The sequence below is a fragment of the Rattus norvegicus genome, chromosome 8 (assembly GCF_036323735.1).
Source record: "Rattus norvegicus strain BN/NHsdMcwi chromosome 8, GRCr8, whole genome shotgun sequence".
Lineage (NCBI taxonomy): Eukaryota > Metazoa > Chordata > Mammalia > Rodentia > Muridae > Rattus > Rattus norvegicus.
The window spans coordinates 69,583,559-69,611,440 of record NC_086026.1 but is presented as its reverse complement, the minus strand read 5'-3'; the positions used below and the strand labels follow the sequence as shown (position 1 = coordinate 69,611,440).

The 27,882-nt window shown below is 45.8% G+C and overlaps 1 protein-coding gene across 1 annotated transcript in view; it reads left to right on the top strand.

Moving 5' to 3' along the window:
* Positions 1-27,882, top strand: part of Thsd4 (thrombospondin type 1 domain containing 4) — a 599,748-nt gene that overhangs the window by 268,704 nt on the left and 303,162 nt on the right. Inside the window, exon 7 of the mRNA XM_039082429.2 lies at positions 21,603-21,739. Within this exon, the coding sequence (XP_038938357.1) occupies positions 21,603-21,739 (137 nt within the window). The remainder of the gene's footprint in view (positions 1-21,602; positions 21,740-27,882) is intronic.

Genomic DNA, 27,882 nt, shown 5'->3' with positions numbered 1-27,882 from the left:
CAAGCAAGTAAAAGATCTGTACAATAAGAACTTCAAGACACTGAGGAAAGAAATTGAAGAAGACCTAGAAGATGGAAAGATCTCCCGTGCTCATGGATTGGCAGGATTAATATAGTAAAAATGGCCATTTTACCAAAAGTAATCTACAGATTCAATGCAATCCCCATCAAAATACCAATCCAATTCTTCAAAGAGTTAGACAGAACAATTTGCAAATTCATCTGGAATAACAAAAAACCCAGGATAGCTAAAGCTATCCTCAACAATAAAAGGACTTCAGGGGGAATCACTATCCCTGAACTCAAGCAGTATTACAGAGCAATAGTGATAAAAACTGCATGGTATTGGTACAGAGACAGACTGATAGACCAATGGAATAGAATTGAAGACCCAGAAATGAACCCACACACCTATGGTCACTTGATTTTTGACAAAGGAGCCAAAACCATCCAATGGAAAAAAGATAGCATTTTCAGCAAATGGTGCTGGTTCAACTGGAGGGCAACATGTAGAAGAATGCAGATCGATCCATGCTTATCACCCTGTACAAAGCTTAAGTCCAAGTGGATCAAGGACCTCCACATCAAACCAGACACACTCAAACTAATAGAAGAAAAACTAGGGAAGCATCTGGAACACATGGGCACTGGAAAAAATTTCCTGAACAAAACACCAATGGCTTATGCTCTAAGATCAAGAATCGACAAATGGGATCTCATAAAACTGCAAAGCTTCTGTAAGGCAAAGGACACTGTGGTTAGGACAAAACGGCAACCAACAGATTGGGAAAAGATCTTTACCAATCCTACAACAGATAGAGGCCTTATATCCAAAATATACAAAGAACTCAAGAAGTTAGACCGCAGGGAAACAAATAACCCTATTAAAAAATGGGGTTCAGAGCTAAACAAAGAATTCACAGCTGAGAATGCCGAATGGCCGAGAAACACCTAAAGAAATGTTCAACATCTTTAGTCATAAGGGAAATGCAAATCAAAACAACCCTGAGATTTCACCTCACACCAGTGAGAATGGCTAAGATCAAAAACTCAGGTGACAGCAGATGCTGGCGAGGATGTGGAGAAAGAGGAACACTCCTCCATTGTTGGTGGGATTGCAGACTGGTAAAACCATTCTGGAAATCAGTCTGGAGGTTCCTCAGAAAATTGGACATTGAACTGCCTGAGGATCCAGCTATACCTCTCTTGGGCATATACCCAAAAGATGCCTCAACATATAAAAGAGACACGTGCTCCACTATGTTCATCGCAGCCTTATTTATAATAGCCAGAAACTGGAAAGAACCCAGATGCCCTTCAACAGAGGAATGGATACAGAAAATGTGGTACATCTACACAATGGAATATTACTCAGCTATCAAAAACAACGAGTTTATGAAATTCGTAGGCAAATGGTTGGAACTGGAAAATATCATCCTGAGTGAGCTAACCCAATCACAGAAAGACATACATGGTATGCACTCATTGATAAGTGGCTATTAGCCCAAATGCTTGAATTACCCTAGATCCCTAGAACAAACGAAACTCAAAACGGATGATCAAAATGTGAATGCTTCACTCCTTCTTTAAATGAGGAAAAAGAATACCCTTGGCAGGGAAGGGAGAGGCAAAGATTAAAACAGAGACTGAAGGAACACCCATTCGGAACCTGCCCCACATGTGGCCCATACATATACAGCCACCCAATTAGACAAGATGGATGAAGCAAAGAAGTGCAGACCGACAGGAGCCGGATGTAGATCTCTCCTGAGAGACACAGCCAGAATACAGCAAATACAGAGGCGAATGCCAGCAGCAAACCACTGAACTGAGAATAGGTCCCCTATTGAAGGAATCAGAGAAAGAACTGGAAGAGCTTGAAGGGGCTCGAGACCCCAAAAGTACAACAATGCCAAGCAATCAGAGCTTCCAGGGACTAAGCCACTACCTGAAGACTATACATGGACTGACCCTGGACTCTGACCCCATAGGTAGCAATGAATATCCTAGTAAGAGCACCAGTGGAAGGGGAAGCCCTGGGTCCTGCTAAGACTGAACCCCCAGTGAACTAGTCTATGGGGGGAGGGCGGCAATGGGGGGAGGGTTGGGAGGGGAACACCCATAAGGGAGGGGAGGGGGGAGGGGGATGTTTGCCCGGAAACCGGGAAAGGGAATAACACTCGAAATGTATATAAGAAATACTCAAGTTAATAAAAAAAAAAAAAAAGAATAAAAAAAAAAAAAACACCACACTCACACTTGCCAATACTTACATTCTGTTTTGTTTTGTTTTATTTTGTAGTAACCATCATACTAGGTATGATGTGGTCTTTCTATTTTTTTAAGAATAAATAACATCTTTAGCCATCTTTCCATTTTTGGATAAATAGATACAATTCAGAAAATGTTAACATTTGCCTTTATTTATCTATTGTAAAAAAAAAAAAAAACACCATAAAAGTCCAAATAAGATAGGCCCAATATATTCCAAACCAAAGCCTTAAAAGAGTTTATATTTCCTGTTTGTTATATACCTTGATTATTCTGGGTATATTAGTTTTTTTTTTCTATTGCTGTAATAAAAATCACAACAAAATCATCTTGAAGTAGAACAGATTTTTTTCTTTTGGTCCACAGTGCAGTGATACCGTGTATCATGGTAGAGAAATCAAAGCAGTATGGTCTGGAAAATAGCTGCTCACACTACACCCCCACAATCAGGAAGCAGAGAGAGACTGATGCTTGTGCTCAACTATCTTTCTGCTTTAATTATTATTTATCTGTCAATCGGACGTGTGCCTGAGTATATGTGTGTGCGGCGTGTACATGAAGACCAGATAAGGCTGGATGGGGGCACTGGGGCACCTAGAACTACAGTTAACAGGTGATTGTGAGCTATCCAACGTGGATGCTAAGGCTTGAACTCAGATCCCCTGGAAGAAGAACATCAAGTGTTCTTAACTTCTGAGCCATCTCTCCTGCCTCACTTTCTCCATTTTATACAGTCTAGGACCCAAGCCCAGGGATGGGTGTCACCCACTTCTAGTGTGAGTCTTCCTACTCCAATTAGCCTAATAGACAAAATCCCTCACAGGCCTGGCTGGAGGCTTGGATAATCCCTCATAGGTATGTCTGGAGGTTTATCTCCTGTGTGTTTCCACATCCTGCTGTTTTGGCAGTTAACACTAAGCATTGCAGTGGGAATTTGCTTTTGATGAACTGGTCTCATGGGTCAAAGAAAGAGGAAACCCAGACTAGATTAGAAAGAATATGAAGATTTGGGCTGTTGGAAGGTATGTGGGCTGCATAGATAAGCTACCAATGTCTGCTTGTCACAACTCTACAGAGTTTAAATCTGGTTTTGGTTGTTCCTCACTGTCCTATAGCCTCCCTCTCACCTCCAGCCTTCTCAGACTGAAAGGTCTAGCTCTCAGTGCTTGCCCATTTGTCAGAACCTTGTCTGAGGAGCAATTTGTAATATTCAGTTACCCAGTAGCTTTTCTTAGATCCTGATCCATGTGGTACGGTGGGAAGGAGAATGGTTAACAATTGAGATTACTCCATCAGAAATACCTCATCCTTCCATCATTAATACACCGGATATCCAGATGGAACTCTCTTTCCTTTTCTGGGCCCTCTGAGTTTTAGATAATTATGCCTGGCTACATCTGTCCAAAACAAAAGCAGAACATCAGGCTGTGGCTGCAGAGTCAAGGTCCTACGTAACTGAACTCCAGAAAAGCATCATTATAAAGTTTTCCTGGCAGTGGCTGCATACTGTATGCATGTACTTGAACATGTATGTGTGCCTGTGCATGTGCGTGTGTGTGTGTGTGTGTGTGTGTGTGTGTGTGGTGTATGTATGTGTCTCTGTGTGTGTGTGCATGTGTGTGTAATATATGTATGTATGTGTGTGTGTGTGTGTGTGTGTGCATTTCTATCCTACAGTTTATTTACGTTTTTCATTAATCCTGAGAATATATGTTGGTGGGAACATCTGCTGAAGTAAAAGATTTGTAAATAAATACCTTGAATTTGTTACTTTTCTGTTACTGTAATAAAATTCCATGACCAAGGCAACCCACAGAGCAAAGAGCTTGTGCTTCCAGAGGGAAAGTCTGGACAAGACATGGCAGCAGGTGACCAGAGCAGGAAGCTGAGGGGTCACGTGCATCTTTAACCACACAAAGCAGAGAGTGTGTGGGTGGGGAGTAAGGGGGTCTGGAAGTGAGGCTACACTATAAACTCCCAAAGCCCACCCAGTGACATACTTCCCCTGTCAAGGCCACACTTCCTAACCTTCTCCCTCCTCTCACCCCCAAATAGTGACCAGATAGGGACCAGGTATTCACTTGCCTAAGCCTTTGGGGATGTTTCTCCTTTGAACCACCACATCCTTCATTGAGATTGTATTTGTCAGGTAGACATGGTAATCCTACCATGGACAGACAGTGAGTTTGGGGTCAGGTGGGGCTACACAGGGAGATCCTGTCTCATAAAACAAATAGAGGGATGGCAGGATGGCTCCAGGGGTAAGGGTGCTTGTTGCCAAGTCTGATGACCAGTGTTCAATCCCCCAAATGACCTGAGCTCAATCCCCAGAAGCCCCAGGATGAAAAGAGAAAAGTGACTCCTGCAAATATTCTTCTGATCTCTGCACATGTGTATCGGTATGTCTCTGGCACCCAGATAAACAAATATAAGTAAATAACAAATAAATAAATGTAACTTGAAAACAAAATAAACAGGTTATATCTGTTAATAGGTAACGGTTGAACTGCTGGAGACCCCTCCGACCATAGCAGACTCTCATAATCAGAGAGATTGAAGTGAAGTCTCTGTTCAGGTCCATTGACAAAATAAAAATCGCAGGTGGCTGTTTGCAAGACCATGAAGAGAAAGGAAGTTGAGTCATGAGGCCCTGAGCAGGGTTCCCAAGGTTTGGCTACCAAGCAGTTGGCGTCCTGAAGTTCAGCCAGAACTGTAGTTCAGAATCACAGTGCAGAACTGACCTGTCTGCTATTCTTTCAGTTCTGTTCTTTTAACTCGGCCACTTCCATGATAATTATCAAAGAAAATAAAAAGAGCAGACCACTCAGAACTGGCAACAGCCCAGCAGTCTAGACCTTCTGGCCAGGGAAAACTTCATAAAAGTAAAAAAAAAAAAAAAAAAAAATCTGCTACTGGTTGCCGCTTTGTGATCAAAACCCGAGTTCCATCGTATGCATGTGCTTTAAAACTCTCATAGGTGGGCAGGAAGGGCGGGTGGGCCATCACTTCCGGAAGCATTTGGTTTCCAGACAAAAGAAAGACGTTCGTTTGTGTCCAGTGCCTGTGTTTTTACAGGCATGGTTAATCTGTCTCTTAGTCAAGTCTTTGAGATAATCAATACTCGTTCTGACAGATAAGAAGGGTAACGTTCACAACCAGAGCTTGTCTAGTGGCACAAGCTCAAGAACTCAGAATCAGACCGGAGTAAGAGCCAGGCAGACATCACGGCACGACCTAGATATACCACCCCTGCTGCGCATGTCTAGATTGGTGTTTGAAGCCAGAGGTTGCTGTGGGTGTCGTCCCACCCCTGCTGCGCATGTCTGGATTGGTGTTTGAAGCCAGCGGTTGCTGTGGATGTCGTCTTCACCTACTCTGCATCGTTCTTGCATGTGTACCAGGCCTTTACATGGATGCTGACAACCACCCAGAGGTCCTGGTGTTTATTTAACAAGTTTTGCTAACCGAGCCCCTTCCATAGTCCCCTCTTTCCTTTCTACCTCTTGCAGTTCTCTGGCTGTTTGTTCTTCCTGGTTTAAGTAGCGCCTTCCAGTACGGTCCATGCTATACGTCTTTGAATACAATGGCAGTTTAAAGAGCCTCTTGGGCCCCAAAGGCCTTGGCTATGGAATCAGAGTGCTGGCAGCAGCTCTTTTGCAAAGTGGCTGCAGGTCTCAGTTAGCCTGGGAGGGAGGCTACACCTCGGTTAACTCGGTGGCCACCATCCAAATTGTCCCACGGTCAAGAAGCGGGCTGCTTTTCATGCCTCTTCTGCACACGGCTTTTGTTTTTCCTCTTTGTCTGTGCCTGTCTTTTCTTCTCAACTGCTGCAGAATAGTGTTTCAGCCTGAGGTTTCAATTAGGTTCTGGCATGATGTGTTCATGCCACGCTTTGTGTGGCCCGAAGAGAACATCCTTCCTGGGGCTTCCTCAGAGACGCAGCTGCGATGCCTGCAAAACTTCCTTTTCATGCTGCCACAAGGGCACCTCCTTTCTCCTCTATCCAAAGCCTTGTTTGTCTTTGGGGCAAGAGATGCCGGCCTGTGATTGTGACTGGGGGTTTGGGAGGGGCAAGGATTGACATCTTTTAAAGCAAGCCAAGCTCACTGGGGGGATTATTTCTCCCCAGCATTCATCCCAGTGAATGTGGAACTTGAATGTTGGAAGCTGCATTTGTTTGGTAGGTAGTGATGAAGCGAGCTGCCCCAGACTTTTTTTTTGTTTAAGCCTCCTTTTGGCTGTGCGGATTTGGATGAAACGTGTTCTGCCTATAGAGAAGGCCTCAAAACAAAACAAAACCAAAAAAACCCCCAAAACAAATAACCGGGGGCCCCGAAGTGGTCACTGTTTCCAACCCCACTGTAGAAAGGACTGTCTTTCACATTTGCCCTGTACAAGCAAAGGGCCAAGCCAGCAGACGCAAGCCTTCATTCCCAGGCTCTTGTAGACTTTTGTGGAAGACTGGTGGTTGGCTGTGGAAAGGCTACTCAGGCATCCTTTGTGTCTGAGTACTTGTGTGTGAGCTGTCTGGCTTGCTGTGCACTGTTCTGAAAGCTCCTGGACATCTGGGATTGTGTCTATTCAGCTCTCTCAGTGTAGAGACATGTAAATGAGTTTGTTAATTCAACTGAGCAACTGATAAAGCTGTTTGTTTGTTTGTTTGTTTGCTTGGGTTTCTTTTCTCTAACTTGTTGCTTGCCTAGGCACAACAGGGAGGCATGAAAAAGATCCCTAGAGGTCTCTGCCTGTGCCTTTGAAAGCCCTAGACACCTTGCTGAGCCTTTTTTGACATACAGGACAATGGTCAGACTGGCTAAGATTTGTTTGCTTGTGTTAGACAAGGTCTCACCTTGTACACCAGAACTCAGAGTCTGCCTGCCTCTGACTCCTGAGTGCTGGGATGAGAGCTGTGTGCCATCACCCCAACCTGAGTCTTTTCTTTAATTTTGTACGTGTATGTGGCTGTGTGTTAATATGTGTATCGGAGTGCATGTCTCCTTTGAAACCCAAGTGTCAGATCCCTCTGGAGCTGGAGTTACAGGTAAACTGTAACTGTAAACTGCTCGTCACTGGTGCTAGGAACTAAATGTTGATCTTCTGCAGGAGAAGCTTGTGCTCTTAATTGGTGAGCCATCTTTCTAGCCTCCTAGCTAAGTTCTTAAAGACTCTTCTTGCTCAGAGTCAGGGATGGGGATCAGTGAGATGGGAAGATACCAAGCCAGCTAAAAGGTAAGACTTTTATAATTAAGGATGTATTTCAGGCTGGGAAGATGCCTCCGTCATTAAAGCAATTGCTCTATAAGCCTGAGGACTAGGGGTTGAGTCCCCAGAACCATGTAGATGCCAAGTAGTGTGGCAGCCTGCCTGTAATTCCAGTTTCTGGTGGCAAAGACAGGACATCACCAGAACAAGCTAGCTAGTAAGACTAGCCGTAGTGGGAAGCTCTTGACACCTACAGTTTGTTCATATTATTGTTGACGGCTTTGGCTTAATACCAACCTGCCCCAGAAGAGACAGATCTATAAACACACATGAATGCACACATGTATATAGAAGCACAAAATACACATATACAGACACAACTCATAAACCCATTCATCTATATTGTATATACATACAATATGTAACATGCATGCACACACATATGTACACACACACACACACACACACACACACACACACATATATATATATATATATATATATATATATATATATATATATGGATTTTACTAAGTTGATCGATATCTGGAAGTGGAGTGAACTTATTCCCATCGGCCTCACTTGAAGTGCTACCATTTCCTCTGCCTGGCTTCTGAGGCCTTTTCTGGAACATTTTGTACCAGAGTTCACTTCCTTCTTACAGCTTCTGACAGCCTCAGTCAGGCCTCCTAACGAGAACCCTCTGCCACATGGTCTTTCTGGAGGGGGTGTTCCTGCCATACTTTTCATACATATTACCCACTCAGATGGACATATGTTTTCCCAAGCCATAAGAAACTCGTTAGGAGCTCCTGCTTCTGCTGAAGCTGTCAGGCGGCCTTCCTGACAGTGGGCCAAGCTGACTTTCCATGACAGACCCCTTCAGATGCTTAGCTTTTATTAAATAGAACATTTTAAGATGTAACACCCCACGTCACCCAGCTTGAAGAGTTTGAACAGCATGTTTTTCTCCCCAAAATGACATTTGTTTTTAGTCATGTTTTCTGGCACTGGATTTACTGTGACATGACAGGCAAAGGACACATTTCAGAGGGTTGGCTGACTTGGCCAAAGCTGGCTTAGCTGATTCCCATCAGACTATGTGTCCAGGAACTTGCTACAAACAGGAAGCTGTTGCTGTTTCCAGGTCTCTCTGGAAAAGTATGTGGAAGGCAAGCCTTGGTACCCCCAAGACTCCAGAGAACCTTCACTCTTTCTATATGCACACTGATCATTCATGGACTTGGCTGCTGCCTGTTGGCTGTCAGCCAGGCTCCACTAGCCTTCTTCAGACATGGAGAATGTTTTTCAGCCAATCCAGTGGGTCAGGTCCCTAGCCTCTGGGTATATCTCTGTAGTGAAAGTGTAATCTTAGAGTTATCGGAAAGACCACATGCCAAGGGCTTGGTCTGCTTGAGGAAGTATTGAAATGTGGACTGGACATTAGGAAGTAAGGTCTTGTGGGAGGGCCTTAGATGAAGGAAGTGGGTCCTCAAAGGGAATCATAGAGCCCCTATCCCTCTCCTCCTCTCGTCCTCTCTCCTTTCTCTCTCTGCTTCCTTTCTCCTCTTTTCTATCTCTAACCTTCTCCTTCATTACTCTCCCCTTTCCTTCTAGGTTTTCTCGTCTCTCCCTTTCTCCCCTTCCCTTCTCTTCCTTCCCCTTTTTCTCTGCCCCTTCTCCCCTTTTCCCCTCTTTCCCCCACCCTTTCCTCCCAACCCCCTTTCTCCATGCCCTGCCCCCTTCTCCCCTTCCTCCCTGTCCAGATTGTTTTAGTTTATTTACAACTTGACACAAGCTAGAGTCATCCGAGAAGGAATTATAGTTGAGAAAACCCCTCCATGAGATTGGCTTGCAGGAAAAGCTGTAGTATATTTTCTTGATTAACGATTCCTGTGGGAGGACCCAGCCCGCCTTGAGCAGAGTCACCCTTGGGCTAGTGATTGTGGGTGCCGCAAGAAAGCAGGCTGAGCAACCCATGAGCAACAATCTAGTAAGCCACACTCTTCCATGGCTTCTGCTCTACTTCCGGCTTCCACATTCCTGCCCTGATTTTCCTCAGTGATGGACTGTTAGTCAACATGTAAGCTGAAGTCAACCCTTTCCTCCCCACGTTGCCTTTGGTCATGGTTTTTCATCACAGCAGGAGAAACCTAACTAAGATGATTCCTCTTCCCCTCCCTCTTCTCTCCCTCCTTGGATTCAGATGCAACCTTTTTTTCTGGTACTACCCCACCTGCTATCCACTGCCCTCCCTGGAACTGAGCCAGTGCAAGTTCCTTGCCTTTGAACTTTAACTATAATCTAAATAAACCTTTTCTCCCTTGATTCTTTAATTACAGGAACACAAAGCTGACTGATGCGTTCGGTCCAGAATGGTCTCCTCTGTTTCCCTTCTCAGTAAACCCCCGTCATTATAATCTCACATTTTCATGTGACTCTTGGGTTGATGTTGGTGCACTCCATGGGATTATATTTGCACTAGGACCTGGTGTCCTTTCTTTATGTCCTTAGCACATACTGAAATCCTTCTGTTCTTCTGTAATAACTGAAAGACAGGCTCTCAGACTGAGTGAGAGAACTCACAAGTGCATAGGTATTGACTGCCCCATGAGGGCAGAAACTCTGAGACATACTCCATCATGGCGCCTGTCCCATAAAAGTAACCAGTAAATCACAGGTGATCAAGTACCACCGCTTAGCATGATGCCATGCCCAGGGACTTTGCAGAGATGAATTTCCACTTAGAAGGATATTGTGTACTAAGGGGAAGGAGTTAACATACAATAACAAAGAGCACAAGTCTGGACTTGTTTTTGTGGGCACACAGATATGCCACTGTATGCATGTGGTGGTCAAAATGCCACCTGGGTGTCAGCTCTAGCCTTTCCCCAGTTTTGAGACAGAGTCTTTGTTGAAGTTTGCTGCTGTGTGCTTCTGGGTATCTGATCTGAGCTTCCAGCAATGGATTCTTGCTCTGCCTTCCATCTCAACATGGGAACACTGAGATTACAGACTTGTGCTACCATGCCCAGCTTTATGTGGGCCCTCAGGGCCCAAGTCCTCATGGGTGGCAAGTGTTTTACAGTGAACTCACCTCAGCCTCAGGCTCCTTATCTATAAAGTAGGATGAGTTGGTAGGATAAGATGAAGTGGTCCACACACAGAGCCTTCCCAACACAGAGCATGATACATGCTCCCTCACCCTGGACAACATTTTGAGTGACTCAGCAAATCTCTGGGCATTCAAGTGTAGAGAGGTAGTCGGCCACAGTGGCTCTAGGTAATACCTCGTCTTCCTGAGCTTTACTTTCCTACTGTGCAGAATGAGAAGGTTGGGGTGCGGCTGGGTTCTTTCCAAGTATGACTGGACATGGACATGCAGTAAGGAGATGGCAAGACCAGAGGAGTGACTATGGCCGAGCAAGCTTCCAGGAAGTGGTGGCTGAGCCACATCAGGAAGGTCAGATAAAACTTGTTTTAGGCAGAAGGTAGGATGCAGGATGCCAGACGGATAAAAGAGGCTATGCAAAGCCCCCAAAGCAGAGAAGGCACATGCTACACCTAGTACTTCCTTAGACAATGGCACTGGGGATGTGGCTCCCTAGGAGTGAAGGGGAAACGTCCATTGTACAACTGGTTTCTTGAAAGACTTAGGTATCACACTGCTTGAACCTGATAAATGGGGAGAAGGCTGGAGCCTGGAGTGAGGGACACTGGCTAGGAGCTCATGTGTATTCTGACAGAGCTGACAGAGGCCTGGGCTCAGGCTCACAGGAGGAGTGAACCACCGTGGTCAAGGGAGAATCTAGGACATCTGGATGACACACCTGGTGTCAGAGCCATGACCAGGGGTAAAAGAGGTTTCCCATTGCCACTCACAGAAATGCGGTCCATCCTTGAGAAAATCAGATTGCTCCCTAGAAATGGTCATCGGTTGGCAGCCCAGCAGAGGATTTCTTGACCTCCAGCTGAATGCAGGGTTGAGTACAGGTGGCCAGGATGGAGAATCGAAGGATGGGTGACAGCCACCTCTAGAATGGAGGTAGATCCATCCACTTCAGCAGTTGTCCTTAAATAGATGGGGGGATGCTAGGTAACTGGTAGAAATCTAGAATAGAACCAGGCAACTCCACTACCTTAAGGCGAAGGCAGAAAACAGACTTTCTTTACCCTGCCAGGCACAGGAAATCCCCCGTTATCCAGGTACCCAGTGGGCATGGGGAGTTTGTATGTAAAGTAGCATCTGGTAGATCTGGGGCTTCCGGCATGGGGTAGTTCAGGTGGAATAGTGAGTGCTAACAAGGGCTAACCTGCTGACGGCTGGGCTCCATCACCTTCCTAATGTGTGTTGTGCATGAGCCATTCAACTTGTTCAGACTTCAGTGTCCTCATTCTCTGTAGCTCGGATGGTGTACACAGTCTGACACGTACTAGATGTGGTGCAAGTATTAAGAACTGCGGGTTGGAGAGGCAGCTCACCAGGCAGCTCATGCTTGCCTGGCATGTGAGTCCCAGATTTGATCTCAATACCACATAAAAACAGACATGGTGACACATACCAATTCCAGTACTCAGAGCTAGAATCAGGAGGATCAGCAGTTCAAGGTCATGCTCACCTATATCTTAGTCAGGTTTCTGTTCCTCTGATAAAACACCATGGCCAAAAGCAAATTGGGGGGGGGGCAAAATTATTCCAGCTTACAGCCATTGTCTAAGGAAGTCAGGGCAGGAATCCAAGGCAGGAACCTGGAGGCAGGAACTGATGCCGAGGGCACAAAGGAACAGTGCTTATTGGCCTGTTCCTTATTACTTGCTCCACCTACTTTTTCACAGCACCTAAGACCATCACCCCACAGGTGTCCCTGACCACAGTGGTGGCAGCCTTCCCACCTCAGTGGAAAATAATCCACAGACTTACCTACAGGCCAGTCTTAGGGAGATATGTTCTCAGTTACGATTTCCTCTTCCCAAGTACTTTTAGGTTTATATCAAGCTGAAAAAAATAGTCACTAGCAAAAGTGAGTTCTAGGCCAGCCTGAGCTACAATAAATCCCATCTCAAAATGAGCAAAACTATAGAGGTGGGCTTATGCCAGTCAGGGGAATACACATGCACATGCTAGGATACTCAGAATTTCCTTTGATCTGGTTCCTGTAAGGTAGGGGCCACCTCTGAAAGCTCAACCAGCAACTTCCTGCTTCCAAGGCCTCTAGATGACTGCAGTACTGGCTGGTCCTTCATATAGGATAACTCGGGCTGTGCATTCCAAGAGTGTCAGCCAGTGGCCTGAGGGCCTGCTAGGGCTCCTTCTTCCACCCAGATTCACTGGCATCAGTCTGAGGGCTGGCAGTGGAACACTTGACATTCTGCAAGTCTTGTTGGAAATGTTGAATCTCAGGGCCTGGGAGAGACCTCCAGGATCAGAGTCTGGGGTCCAGCAGTCTGTTTGTTCACAAGATCTCCAGATGGTTCTGAGGGGTGTAACAGTCTGAGACCCACTAAACCACCTCCAACAGGGGATTAAGTGTTTGAGAATGAGTGGTACAGAGAGGGACCTGACAGGAAAGGAGCACTGGGCCAGTGAGACATGTTTGCCATCGAAAAGAACTCTGAAAGATTGTCACGGGGTGCTGAAGTGTAGCTCTCTGCAATCGATGCCTTCTGGCAAGCATCCGGTGGGAAAGGACTCAGTTTTCTTTAAAGGGCTGGCCAATAGGAGTTTGACCATGCTCCAGTGAGTATATGTGTGGCCAACACAAATTGGACTTGTTTTCTCCCCTCCTCTTCCTCTTCCTCCTCCTTCTTCTGGAAGGGAAGTTTAAGAGGTTAGGGGAACAGACTCGGGAGGACTGGGAAGTAAGTGTGATCAGGGTGCATGGTGTAAAATTCCCAAATAATCAATAAAATATTTTACAATGAAAGAAAAAGGACACTTTTCGGAGGCTGAGGAAATGCTCAGGCAATAAAGTGAGGGCTTGAGTTCCATCCCCAGAAGCAAGCGGGCACAGTGGCCCATTCTGTGCTCCCAGTGCCGGGGCAGCAAAGACAGGCAGATCTCCAGACCTCGTTAGTCTCAACCTGGCTGAGTCAGTGAGCCTTGGTTTCTATAAAAGATCTGTCTATAAATAAATAGATAGGTAGGTAGGTAGGTAGGTAGGTAGGTAGGTAGACAGACAGACAGACAGACAGACAGACAGACAGACAGATAGGGGAGCTGAACCCACATAAGAATAAGAAGGTAAGTGATTCCCACAAATCATGCTCTGACCCACACTCCCCATAACAACAGTCATACAGTATATACACGCACAAATAAAATATACACACACAAGTAAATGAATAAATATAGTAAAAAATAAAGTGGAGAGAAATTGAGGAAGACTCTGATGTTGATCCATATGTACTTGAATACACATGACTGTGTACCCTCAAGCACATGTGCACACACCCACATACACACACGCACACGCACACACAGAGACACTCACTCACCCACAAAGAACTTTTTGTTGTCTGTCTCTAATCCTAAGCCTATTAAGACTGTCAGCGAAACCAGACTGTTTGGGGCCCCACACGCAAATGTCTAGTGCCCAGGGTTCGTGGTTGGTATGCCCAGTAGGGATACTAGGCAGCTGATAAGTGGGATGTTTTTGCATTTAAGCTTTCATAGTGGAATGTTCTCCAAACCATTTCCCTCTTCTGCACAGGGAAAGCTCAGAATCAGACAGTCTCGCCTCTGCTCTTCTTCTGCCGTTTTCAGAATAGTTTCACAGTTCCAGAGCAGAGTCGGGGCCTTAGAAGCATTCGGCTCATCTGATTTCCCATAGCCTTGTCCTGGAAAACGCAGTCTTGGCAGCAGGGGAAGCTGCTTAAAGAGTCATCATCCTGGGCAGAACTCAGAGTGCAAGGGCTAGTGGATCCTCTGTCATAAACAGGGATAGCACACGGATAGGTAGCCACTGCCGCTTCTGGGACCGACTCCAGAAACCTGCTTCAGGCAACAGGTTTTTATTTTAGTTCACTCCTGCACTCATTCACGACCTACATCCACATGTGCCTAGCTCATTTACCTTTCTCTCCTCAGCATGGGTTAGGACAGTATCCTGCCACATCCAGATTTTATGGGCTGCATTTATAAGGATGCTCACCTTGAACAGGGCTACCATATATTTCTTTCTCTCCCTGAAATAGCACTTAACCTGAGAAATGATGGCTCAGTGCTAAAGTTGGTGTGAACTTGAAAAGTCTGAATGTATCTGACCTAAGCCCATTGTCTAAGAATAGACCCGAGTCCTTGTGTGCAGGAGTTTCCTCCATGCTCCCCTGAAATTCTCTCTCTATGAAGAGCTTGCACCTGCCTCCTGCCACCTTGCTGTCATCCACCCAGAGGTTCCTTTCTCAAGGTGACGCTCCCAGGAATCTAGAGTACGCCCCCTTCCATGTCAGGCACACCAGGCTTCCCTAAAAATGATGGTTTTACTTCCTACTTACGCAAAATTCCTAGGAAGACAGCAAGAGTTGTGTATTTTGTGTTCATTTGAACAGAGAGTGGAGGGATTCCATTTCTGAGATGGGGACCTATTAAGGTTATCTTTTATGGCCTTTGAAAGTTAATTTTTTTAAACCCATGTGTATCTTGGAGTACCTCTGAAGTTAGCTCTGAAACCTTGACCCTCCTCTAATACTTATTTATTTGTTTGTCTGTTTTGAAGTAATTATCAGCCTATGAAGGCTGGCCTCAAACTCATGATTCTCCTGCCTCAGCCTCCTGAGTAATGGGATTACAGGTGTGTCGCCCATGCACACCTGTCTGGGGAGAACTACTTTTATCCCAGTCTGTAGCATTCTCTGCTTTCTTTTGACGTGGATCTTCTGTCTCCTGGGTACCACTCCTCCCATCTTCTTTTCTTTATTGTGAGAGAATGCATCTTCCAGTAAGAGTCCGAGAGAGGCAAACTTCATTTGGAAATGCTTTGTTTTCCTTAGGGATAGACAAATTTGATTGCGTATAGAACTCCAGTTTTTTTTTTCTTAAGAAGTTATAATGTGTGTTGAGTTATCCTCCAGCTTTCAAGCTGCCGCTGGGAATCCAAAACTCCTTTCTTCGTGTATCTCTTCCATCTCGGAGGCTGTGGCTGTCTTTGTGGCCCTGGTGTGAGTTTATATCTGTCCACTGAAGATACTTCTCTCTGGGTCTCGGGTACCCTTGGACATCTTGGGAAGTGGATCAAGATGCAGGGCCCCGAGCTCACTAAGACAAGATCATTTCTTAAAGTTGTGTTTGCATTGAGCAAGTTTGAGGTAGGAGATAGGGCTCCTTCAGAGTGAACAGCAGAGGACCCCTTGCTCCCTGTAACCGCAGGGGATCCCTCCAGCCTGAGGTTCTCTAGCTGCTTTGCCAACCGCCGCAGGACAAATTTCCCATGAGCCTCTGTGAGGCTGGAGAGCAAGGAAGACTGAGCAAACCTGCTAATGTTCCATCCCCTGTCCCCTTTGCCTCTGACATGAGACTCTTCTAAATTCTAGCTGCACTCATTGTAGCTAATGCATTCATTGTAATAAAGTAAAACTCAAGTTCTACTTCTGACGTCATCTCCCTGTGGACCCAGGAAGATAATTGTTTCTGCATCACCTGCATTTTTAAAACTCACATCTTATGAAAGTCACCCATTCAGTGACGTTTGGTGTATTGGGTTATTTATATAATATCTCCATGATAGAAACTGCAGAAAATTCCCACTGTCTGAAGAAAATGCCCACACCTATCAGCAGCACCCTCGTGATTGCCTCTCTGTAGCCCTGAGCAATCACTAATCTACCTTTCCTGTGCAGAACATTTCATATACATGGGGTTATACGATATGTGGTTTCACAGAACTCACCTCACTGACACAGCGTAAGGTCTTACTCTTGTCATCCAATATTTGAGTGCCTCATTGCTTGGTACTGGTAAATGATGCCCCACAGTATGGAAATGCCATTTTCTTTTCTTTGTCATTTATTAGCTGGAGGAATTTGGGTTGTTTTAGCATTTATCTTTGATCAATGATGTTTCTACTGTAATCTGAATGTCCACCCTCCCCCCTCCCCCCAAAATCCATGTTGGAATCTTATCTCTACCATGATGGTAACGAGAAAAACGAAGCCTTTCCAAAGAGCTATCATCTTGATGTGGCTTGTCACAGATAAAGCTCCCACTGAGGTGTGTCAGTGCAGTGGTATGGCGAGGGAGTGGTCACCCTGGGGTGTGTCAGGGTAGTGCTGTTGGGAGGGAGTGTCTTTAAAGATGAATGCTTAATCCTTAAGAGACAGGATTAGTTCTTGCAGGAATGGATTTCTTCTCTCAAGAGTGGCTTGTTCTAGTTTTGTTTCTGTTGCTATGATAAAGAACACAGACAAAAGCAACGTCGAGGAGGAAAGGGTTGGTTTGACTTCGAACTCCAGGTTACAGCCCGTCACTGAGGGAAAGTTAAGTGGGGATTTAAGTAGCCGGTCACAGCCCACCTGAAGTCAAGAGCTTGCTTGCTGTGGACTCAGATAGCTTCCTCTATGCTCATGTATATAATCCATGCTGGAATCTTATCTCCACCATGATGGTAACGAGAAAATGATGTGTAGTTCAGCCCAGGACTCAGTGCTGTCAGAGTGAGTCTTTCTGAGACCTGACCAAGACAAACCACATATACATGTCCGAGGCCAACCTCGTCTAGATAATCCTTTATTAAGAATCTCTTCCCAGATGATTCCAGTTTATGTCAAGTGGACAGTTGGAACTAACCTGCTTGGGGTTGATCTGAGGCCTCGTGAAGTGGTGCATCCACTTTTCCATTTGATTCTATGCCCCCTTCCTTCATGTTTTTCAGGATTTAACCCTTTATTCCTAGAAAATATTTTACTTCGACTAGTAGCAGGAATTAAGATAGCTACTCCAAAGCAGAGTGGGAGGGCACACCTTCAAGCCTAACACTTGGGAGGCAGAGTTTAAGGCTAGCCCAGTCTACAGAGGGAGTACCAGGACAGCCAGGACTACACAGAGAAACCCTTGTCTCAACAATTGCCACTCCACTGGATAATCACTCCAGATGCCTTTGCCGACATCCACATTGTGTTATATACAGGCCGGTTTTCAGAGCATTGCAGAGCCATTCTGGAAAGTGTAGCTTCCACTCCTCATCTCCAGGGCAGAGGGTTTGTTTGCCTGTCTCTGCTGTCCCCTCTTTCTGAAGTTTCCTTTGGAGGTTCTGAACTGCGGAGCTTCGATTCCTGCTTAAGACTGGAGTGCTTGGGTACTTCCTAGATTTCAAAACTGTAACTGTGAACTCTTTTTTGCATATAACATGTAATATATATTACATGTTTGATCTGTGTCCGTGTGTGTGTGTGTGTGTGTGTGTGTGTGTGTGTGAGAGAGAGAGAGAGAGAGAGAGAGAGAGAGAGAGAGAGAGAGAGAGAGAGAGAGAGAGATGCCTACAGGCCAGAGGTTGATACTGGATGTTTTACTCCATCACTGTTTTTTTGAGACAGGATCTCTCACTGAACACAGTGTAATGATTGGCTTGACTGGCTGTCAGGGGAAGTCTAGGGAACTGGCAATTTCCTTTCTAGTACTGAAGTTACAGACATCCAGTTTTTTGGTTTTGTTTATTTGTTTTTTCATTTATTTATTCACTTTATCACTCTACATCGCAGCCCCCTCTCCTCTCCTCCTAGTCCCACCCTCACAAAGTCCCCATTAACCTCTTATCTTCTCCTCAGAGGAGGGGAAACTCCTCACAGGTGCCAACCTACCCAATCAAGTCACAGCAAGACTAAGCACATCCTTTCCTGCTGAGGCCCAACAAGGCCACCTAGCTAGGGGAAAGGGATTCAATGGCAGGCAACAGAGTTAGAGACAGCCTCTGCCCAATTGTTAGGGAATCCACATGAAAACCAAGCTGCACATCTCTGTAGGATGCCTAGGTCCAGCCCTGGCATGCTCTTTGGTTGGTGGTTTTGTTTCTGTGAGCTCCCATAAGTCCAGGTTGGTTGACTCTGTAGATATCCTGTGGTGTCCTTGACCCCTCCAGCTCTCTCCTCCTGATTCTCCCTCCATTGGCCCAAGTAAGAATGCACATCACTTTCCAATGTGCTCTGATCCTGAGAGTCCTTGAGAGCGGTGGCTCCAAAGCTTGATGACAGATGAGGCTTCGTCCCCAGAGTCTCTGCTTCAGGACGTCTGAAAGCCACCTTGAGGAGTCACATTTCAGCAGGTTCCCAAGTGATACCTGGTGCCAACGGACCACCACACACACATCTAGAACCACCATTTTCACGGGTAAAAGATCAAGAGTTTTCCATGAGAACTTGGGGAGCAGTAGGAAGCAGTAGGAGAACAGAGGAGAGGGGCGAAGAATAGGCAGGAGGGACATGGGGAAGAAACGTGTGCCCCTTGGCACTTAGCCCACAGCTGTTAGTTGGTGGCTGCTTCTTTGATTCCTCCTTCCCCTGGACTAACAAACCGTGGCAAATCTGCTCAGGGAGAGAGACTTCCTGGTATCAGATCTTTAATTTGCTTTTAGTAATGTTTTTAATAGTGTGGTTGAATGGGGGGACTCGCATGTGTAACACATATGCTCATCCACTGAGCTACAGTCCTAGAGTTATAGTTTATTCCAGAGAGAAAAATGGAAGTTTTTCCCTTGCTGCCTAGCCTTCCTTGGGAGCCCTTCATGGATATTTTGTTTGGAACTGCAAAGGCATTAGTGAGTGTGTATATATGTGCGTGCCTGCATGCTTGCATGTGTACATGTATGCATACACACACACACACACACACATATATATATATATATATGTGTGTGTGTGTGTGTGTGTGTGTGTGTGTGTGTGTGTGTGTGTGTGTGCAAGATCCAGAGGAGCCTGGACATCATCCGCTGAGAAGCTCTAGGATACTATCTAAGGCAGTAGTTCTCAATCTGTGTGTCAAGACCCGTTTGTGGGCATCGAATGAACCTTTCATAGGGTTTGCCTAAGACCATCAGAAAACAGAGATTTATATTATGATTCATAACAGTAGCAAACTTGCAGTTATGAAATGGTAACAAAAGTAATTGTATGGTTGGAGGGCTACTATATTGTGAGGAACTATATTGAAGGACTGTAGCATTAGGAAGGTTGAGAACCACTGTCCTAGAGGGAGACCCTATCACAAGCAAATGACCTCTCTAGACAAGAGGAGACTAGGCAGTTCTGTCAGGAAGTCACATGAGCTCAGGTTTCAGTTGTCTCTTGGGTGCAGGTCTGAGAAGAAGTCACCATGTGAGCCACAGGAGCAAGAGTGCAGCCCAGGGACTGGATGGAGCAGTAGGTAGAATGATTCCAAGCCTGAGGCTGTTCTTCTGGGTTATTCCATTTGGCCATTTGGAGAGTCTGTCATAGTCTACCTCATGTTTAACTACCCCCTCCTTTCCTTCTCTGTCTTAGTTAAGGCTTCTATTGTCTCAATGAAACACCATGGCCAAAAAAAGTAAGCTGAGGAGGAAAGGGGTTTTTTTCAGCTTACACTTCCATATTGCTGTTCATCAATGAAGGAAGTCAGGACAGGAACTCAAACACAACAGGAACCTGGAGGCAGGAACTGATGCAGAGGCCATGGAGGGATGCTGCTTACTTGCTTGCTCCCTATGGCCTGCTTTCTTACGGACTCCAGAACCGTCAGCCTAAGGATGGTACTACACACCATGGCCTGGACCCTCCCTCATCAATCACTAATCAAGGAAATGCCATGTGCCCAGATCTTATGGGGACATTTTCTCAACTGAGGTTCCCTCCTTTCAAACAACTCTAGCCTGTGTCAAGTTGTCATAAAACTAGCCAGGACATTTTCCAAGTGGCCTTTTTTAATTATAGTTGTACATATCAAAAAATAAAATTGTAGCCAGGAATAATGGCACACAACTTTAATCCCAGCAGCTGGGGAGCAGAGGCAGGCAGATCTCTTAAGTTTGAGGCCTAGTCCCAGGACAGCCAGGGTAACACAGAGGAACCCTTTCTTAAAAAACCAGAGGAGGAAGGGGAGGAGGAGGAGGAAGAAGGGGAAGGAGGAAGAAGGGGGGAGGAGGAGGGAGGGAGAGGAGGAAGAGGGGGAGGAGGAAGCAGGAGAAGGAAGGGAGGAGGAGGGAAGGGAAAGGAGGAGGAGGGGAGGGGGAAGGAAGAAGAGGAAGGGAGGAGGAGGAGGAAGGGGGAAGGAGGAGGAGGAGAAAAAAAAAGGAAAATCATAGCTGCCGTAGATAGTATCCCAAAGCATACAAGTCACTGGGAAGAGGCCACAAAAAGTAAAAATCCTAAACCCTCACCCAAGTCACAGGCCTGTCACAAGTACATTCCCTATGTAAAATGTGTCACACCCAGACAGTCCTGGCTAGCTCATCACCAAGTGGGGAGCCAGAAGGGATGGGACTAGAGAGATGGCTCGGTGGTTAAAGGAGCATTCTGTCTGTCCATGCACAGGAGCGGAGTGTGGTTCCCACCCCACACCCACAACGACCTACGGCTCCGTCTCCAAAGGGTCAGGCGTCCTCTCGGCCTCTGTGGTCATGCACTCAGGTGTAGTGTTCACATGATGAGCCTTGCTCCCACTTGCCTTCCCCTACCTCCACCACTGCCCCCTTTCTTCAGTGTTGGCTCTAGAACACAGTGATGCCAGGCAAGCACTCAACCACAGAGCCGTCGCTTCAGGCCCTGGATGTCTTAAGCCAATAACACAGTTTGATCTGGGGAAGTCCCCAAAGATGCTTCCACCTTGGTGAGAGCTGTGAGAGCTGAAGAGGCTGCTCACAGGCATAAGGCTCCTTTTGGGGGCGATGAATGTTTTAAAACTTGATTATGGCACTTGATTGTATGTTATATATACTAAGCCCACTTTGATAAAAACTGTCAATTCATAACAATATAAAGCTTATCTCCATGAATAATATAGGTGGAAGGGTGAGGGTGGATTCTAAAGAGGTGAGGTCACTCAAACCTGTGTTCTCTCTCTCTCTCTCTCTCTCTCTCTCTCTCTCTCTCTCTCTCTCTCTCTCTCTCCCTCCCTCCCTCCCTCCCTCCTCCCCTCCCTCCCTCCCTCCTTCTCTCTCTTCTTTTTGGCAGTAAAGGGTAATCGAAAATGTGAGCTGAACTGCCAGGCAACCGGCTACCGCTTCTACGTCCGACAGGCTGAGAGGGTCATTGACGGCACACCCTGTGACCAGAACGGCACGGCAATCTGCGTGTCGGGGCAGTGCAAGGTAAGTGCGGCTGGACTTGGGGGTCTGTGGAGTATTTAACTTGCAGTTGAATTTTTTCCACGCAAGAGATGGCCTGGAGCCGTGAGCTCTGAGGCCGTAGGCTGAGATGGACCAGCTTGTCCTCTCCCTGCTTTTGATCCTTGAGTCGCCCTGTGCCATGCTAGCTTTTCAGTTGTCTAATGATTATTTATGCTCACACTGCGGCGTGCTTCACAGGGGTCTTGACACTTGACAGTCTTTTCTGGTGAGATGGGGTGCTCCTTCCCAACCTGTGGAGTGGGGCTTGTAGAGCCAGCATAGCAGTCTCGGTTGGAAACGGATGGCGCCGATGTGCGGGTGGCGTTTTAAGAGTATGGTGTATTTTGGGGTTGGGGATTTAGCTCAGTGGTAGAGCGCTTGCCTAGCAAGGGCAAGGCCCTGAGTTTGGTCCCCAGCTCCGAAAAAAAGAAAAAAGAAAAAAGAAAAAAAAAAAGAGTATGGTGTATTTTATCCTGGCTCCCCTGTGAGGCAGGCTTCCAAAGGAAAGTTGTTGCGTGCCTTTTGTAGCAGATGGCGGACTTGAAATAGGAAGTTTTGCATCTCCTCAGGCTTCTGAAATCTACTCTGCTAGACTAAGTGGCGAGTCCCAAATAAATCGCACTATGCAACAGGTCTCACGTGGGAGGTCTATTGAGAGGAGAAACAGAGGCAGCCTCTGGGAGATGGGGGAAAGAAGAGACGGGGTGCAGGGAGAAGAGGTGTTTATTGGGCCTTTGGTGCATGCACAAAGTGACAGGTGACGGGGCAATGGCACCCGTGCAAAGAGACAAACACAGGAGCGACACTGTCTCCTCTTGGGCCTCTAGAGATGATGTGTGTTGTCACCGGGCCCCTCTAGGGCTGGCTATAAAGATGCCTGATTGTTATGAAATCACTTCTAGCTGTCCATGGATGTGCCTGATTGCCCACATACTCCACAAATTCCCCACCCGCATTCAGTGGGAATGTCCCATGGTAACAAAATGTGCCATTTAGTTAACAGCATCCATCTTAAACATGAGAACACCGGCCTCATAACGATATGTGTCTCTGCCTGACCCTCTACCCTCCTTCTGTCTATAAACGCTTCTCTGGAGCTAAGGCCTAATTGTAGCCACACAAAACAGGCTGCAATGCTATCTCAGCTAATGCGTCATAGCTGGCAGCGCCGACTTTCATCAGAGAGCCAGTCCTTTGGCTATAATGTTTTTGATTGTAAATTTCTGTATGTTTAATATCAGAGCTAATAAAGTATGGTTTATATATCTTTATGTACAATCTCCTCCCTCATCACCTTAAAAAAAAAAAAAAAAAAAACACCCAAAACCCAAAAACCTCTGGGCGCGTGTTTATGTATGTTAATGCAGACACATGCTTCTGCCCTAGCAACCGTGTAGAGGTCAGAGGACAACCTCTGTCAGTCCTTGCCTTCTACCTTGTTTTGAGACACAGTTTCTTATTGTTCCTGCTGGTGTTCCAGCATGCTGGTCCAAGCGAGATTCTCCCATCTCACCATAGGGTGCTGGAGTTACAAACGTGTCCTCCCACATCTGGCTTTACGTGGATGCTGAGGAATCAAATTCAGGCTTTCCTGCTTGCACATCTCTTCAGTGCCCCACCCCAAAAGGCTCAGGAACTCTTTTTTAATAAGAGAAACCCTTCCTGGCTAGAATTTGCCTTTCTGTAGAATTTAGTCCCAGTACCCCACTGTTACAAAAGTTCCTACATTCTCAGCTTCCAGAATTATATTAATACTAATAATATGCAGAGAACATGCATCTTCCAGTGCTGTTTTGATGAAAAAATTTAAAATAAGATGTAAAAGAGTGTACCAAGTGCATTATTGGTCATCTTAGACAGAGAATGAAAGGAAGTTGAAAATGATGGGCACTCTCCTTAACATCAGATGTGAATGGAATGTCTTTGGGGGAGCCAAACCCCAAAAGGATTAGGTTATATCCTCAAAGAGGAAGGAAGATACCCCAATAATGGTCTCTGATCTCCACAAATACAATATACCACATACCATATGCCACATATATAATTGAGATCCGTCTTCTGGAGCCAGTCTCCCTGAGTTCAGATCTTGTCTTTTTGTTTACTGTATGGTTCTGATAACGCTCCTTGAGCTCTTTGTTCTCTTTTGTGTTCTGGGCAGGATTAGGAGGGAGGTTGTCTTAGGTAAACTTCCTAATGCACGGTAAAACACTAAGACCAAAGGCAGCGTGGGGAGGAAAGTGCCAGGGCAGGAGTTCAAGGCAGGAACTAATGGCCATCCACCAATGGCTTCCTCAGGCTGCCTTACACACCTCTGGACCACCTGTCCAAGAGTGGCACTGCCTACATTGGCCCTCCCACATCACTCACTAATTAAGAAAATGCCCCACAAGCTTGCCAATCTGGTAGCAGCATTTCCTTAATTAAGGTTCTCTCTTCCAAAAGAAGAGTGGCTTGTGTCATGTTGATATCAAAACCAGACAGCACCGGTGCAGGGGTTGGGGGAGGGGTGGGAAAGGGGGTTGGGTGGGGGGTATTTAGCCCCTATGCTGAGGTAAAGAAACATGTTTTTGTAATACTTCCTGGCTCTCAGTAAGTATACTGACATTGTAGATATTCTTATCATGGTTTACCACACACATACCCCTTTTCTTTACATGAGCTTTCTATGTACTGATATTATACCTTTTTATGGTGTGTGTGTGGCAGATTATAAGGTGATACTTGGAAAAAGTTTATACTTTAGTGTGGAAGCCCAGAGTGAGGCCATGCTGGTTCAGAAGTTCTGCAGAGGGGCGGGACAGTCTGCTACACCTGTGGACTCCGTGTGATGCAGATACAACTGGGTTCTGGACCATATAGTAGAGAGAAGGGATGCCATTAGCAAAGGGCCAGCCATGTACATAGGAGGCAGTAAGAGGACCTAAGGGAGGGGCACAGTGCTCTCTCTTCACTGGGGAAATAGCATGTCACCATGTCACCACTGCTGGCTCTGAGTTCAGTAAGATAAGGAGAAAACTGATACCCACAACTTGCCTTTTAACCTGCACAGGAGCACCATGCACCCCCTCCCTACTGCCCACATAAACAAACAAACAAACAAATCTACAACTGCAGTACAGCAGTGTGAAGATATAAAATACTAAGCTGGGTATTTTCTAGGATGTATCTTTTTTTTCTGAATAGATATTCACACACGCACACACACACACACACACACACACACACACATAGGTAGTCATGCATGTATATGATGCACTTTAAACATATTCCCTCTCATCCCTCTCTTACTCCCTTTACACACACACACACACACACACAGAGAGAGAGAGAGAGAGAGAGAGAGAGAGAGAGAGAGAGAGAGAGAGAGAGGTGTTCATGCAAGTACAGTACATGCTTTAAACATATTCCCTGGACTCTCATCCCTCCCTTACCCCTTTGCTCCCCCTGAACATTATGGCTTCTGTCTGTAGGCCATGAGTATACTTGACGTCACGTATCTATAATGTTTATGCTGTAGAAATCAGAGAAGACACCAGCAATGTGTGTGTTTTTCCAAAACAGACTTAATTAGCTTAATGTGATCATCTCCAGTTGTGCGTTTTCCTGCGAGTGACCTAACTCCATTCTTCCCTACGGCTGAAAGAGATCCCATCATGCATCTAGGATGTGAGTGTCTTAGCAGGAAGTAGATGCTGCCAGGACCACTTCCATAGGCTTCCCATTCCTCCTGCACTGTTACTTGAAATTCTCTCGCCGACATTGCTAGAGACACTGACTGATGACGTCGTCCTCTGGAACATCAGTTTAAACAACCAGAAGTGAATTTGCTTCTCATTTTCATAAGATTGAGGAATAACGGATTCCGAGCCTGGAATTCTCATGACATCGAGAAAGCTGCCCTGCAGATAGCACTCCCTGGGACACACTTGTCTGACTCTTCCGCCATTACCCTATGGAGCCTCTCCTGGTTATGTTCAGTATAAAGGAAAGGCCAGGTCCCCAACTAAAGTTAGTGGGAAATGGAGAGTGGTGTACAGCTGGAACCCAGAGCCTCAGAAATCGAGGCAGGAAGATGGTACATAGATAGACCTCCCAGTGAGATGCCAAGCCTTACTCAAGTAGAAACCTAATGTAAGCATGCAGGATAGCAAGGGGAGACATACTTTCTTTCCCACCCCAGGGCAAATGAAGGGCCAGGGCCCACTCGTACACACTTAGTGCATAACCCAGCTCTCGATAAAGCCTGGTTTACCTGGTGGCTAGAATTCCCGGGAGTTGGAAGGAAGCTAGCAGAACTGGCTGCCTAGGAACTGGGGCATGAGGGAAAATGGGAATCTGTCTCCAGTCCCTCAGTACTAGATGATACCCCCATTTTGACAAGGATCAAAGGATCTCAGATATTGCTTTCCAAGCCAGTGGCTACACATAGACAGGCCTTAAAGGTCCTACCTTCCTTCAAAGGTCAGAGAAGGAAAAGGTGGTCACATAGACCAGCCCCCTTCCTGTCTACAATAATGGGACTATATGGCCAGTCTTTAGAGAGATCTCTGAGATGGCTCCAGCCCTGTCCATTCATAGCTGCCATGTGCAAAAATTCGGTCATGTTTGGGAAAAAGAACAGGGAGTCCAAACACAATGTCTACCCTTAAGCAGTTCATCCAGTGGGCTGGACATAAGCTTTCCTTAGCTTTGAACCTCATCTTTTAAAACTGTGTTTTCAGTGTGATGTACAGATATTACTTTTAACCATACCTTAAGAAAATGAGATGAAACTTGGCCTCGAAGGTCAAGCTGTTTCAAAGGAACCTGGTTGTGCTGTATAAAGGATTGGCAGCAAGTTGGCGACCAACTGTTCAGAAAACACAGGCTTCCAGGCCTGAGGTTCAGAAGGCCCATAAGGCTCACCACCTTCTCTCTGTCAGGAATCACTGTCACCATTGTCATTTTCATTTATAAGGTCTTTGGTCGCAAAAGAACAGCCCAGGAGTAGACACTCTGCAAAGAACAGGCTACGTCAGCATCCCAGCAGGGCAAGCTCTGGCAAAGAGCCCTCTGAGGGTTTCTATGTGCTGAGCCCTATGCTATATGCTTTAGAGTTTTTATTTTGGCGTGTGTGTGTGTGTGTGTGTGTGTGTGTGTGTGTGTGTGTGTGTGTGCTCACGCACATTTGTGTACATGCATGTAGAGTCTGAACGTTGACAAACTTATCTTCCTAGCTTGCTCTCTCTTAGTTTTTGAGACAGGGGCTCTTCCTGGCACTCACTGATTGATAAGGTTAAACTGACCGGCTAGGAGTCTCCAGCTGTCCACCTATCTCTGCCTTCCCAGTCCTGGGACTATTAGTGCACGCCTAGGTCTCTGCCCATTTACTCCACATTGCCTCTTTTCTTTTACTTGCCAGCTTTAGCTTGTGGATTCTGCTTACACACACACACACACACACACACACACACACACACACACACACACACACACATGCATGCACATATTTTTAGTATGTGTTTTGTCATTCAATTTGAGATCAGAGGACAACTTGGAAGAATCAGTTCCCCCTTCTCTCATGTGGGTTCTGGAGGATTGAACTTGGGTCAAAAGGTTGGACAGCAAGCACCTCTTACCACTAAGCTGTCCCATAAGAGTCTTCGTGGAGACTCTGCTTAGAATTATGCTGTCACTTGACTAATTGAGTTGGGTAATTTGTTATAGACAGTCGCATGGCTCAGTCTTGAGCTAGGATATAAAAGTTCTCATTTATTTGAATGCCAGGCGTATAAGCCCCACTAGGGACTCCCTCTGATTGCTACTCCAAGAAAATCATTCTAATGGTACCTTGTGGTGACCAAAGCTCATCATGCTGTGTTAACAGTGCCTGAGTACCTAAACCACGCACGAGACTATTTTATATGGTGTGTGTGTGTGTTGTTTGTGTTATATGATCATTACATATTTTATCTTCAGTGCTTAATAAAATATATAAATTATTCAGTAAATGCTCTTAAATATATGAATGAATAGATAAACTGAGAGGCTTGTGGTGATTCTCCTCTCCTGAATAGAATCAAGAATGAGATTACAGAGGGTTGTAATTTTACAGCCCTTGCTCTGTTTTGGGGACCTTTTAAAAA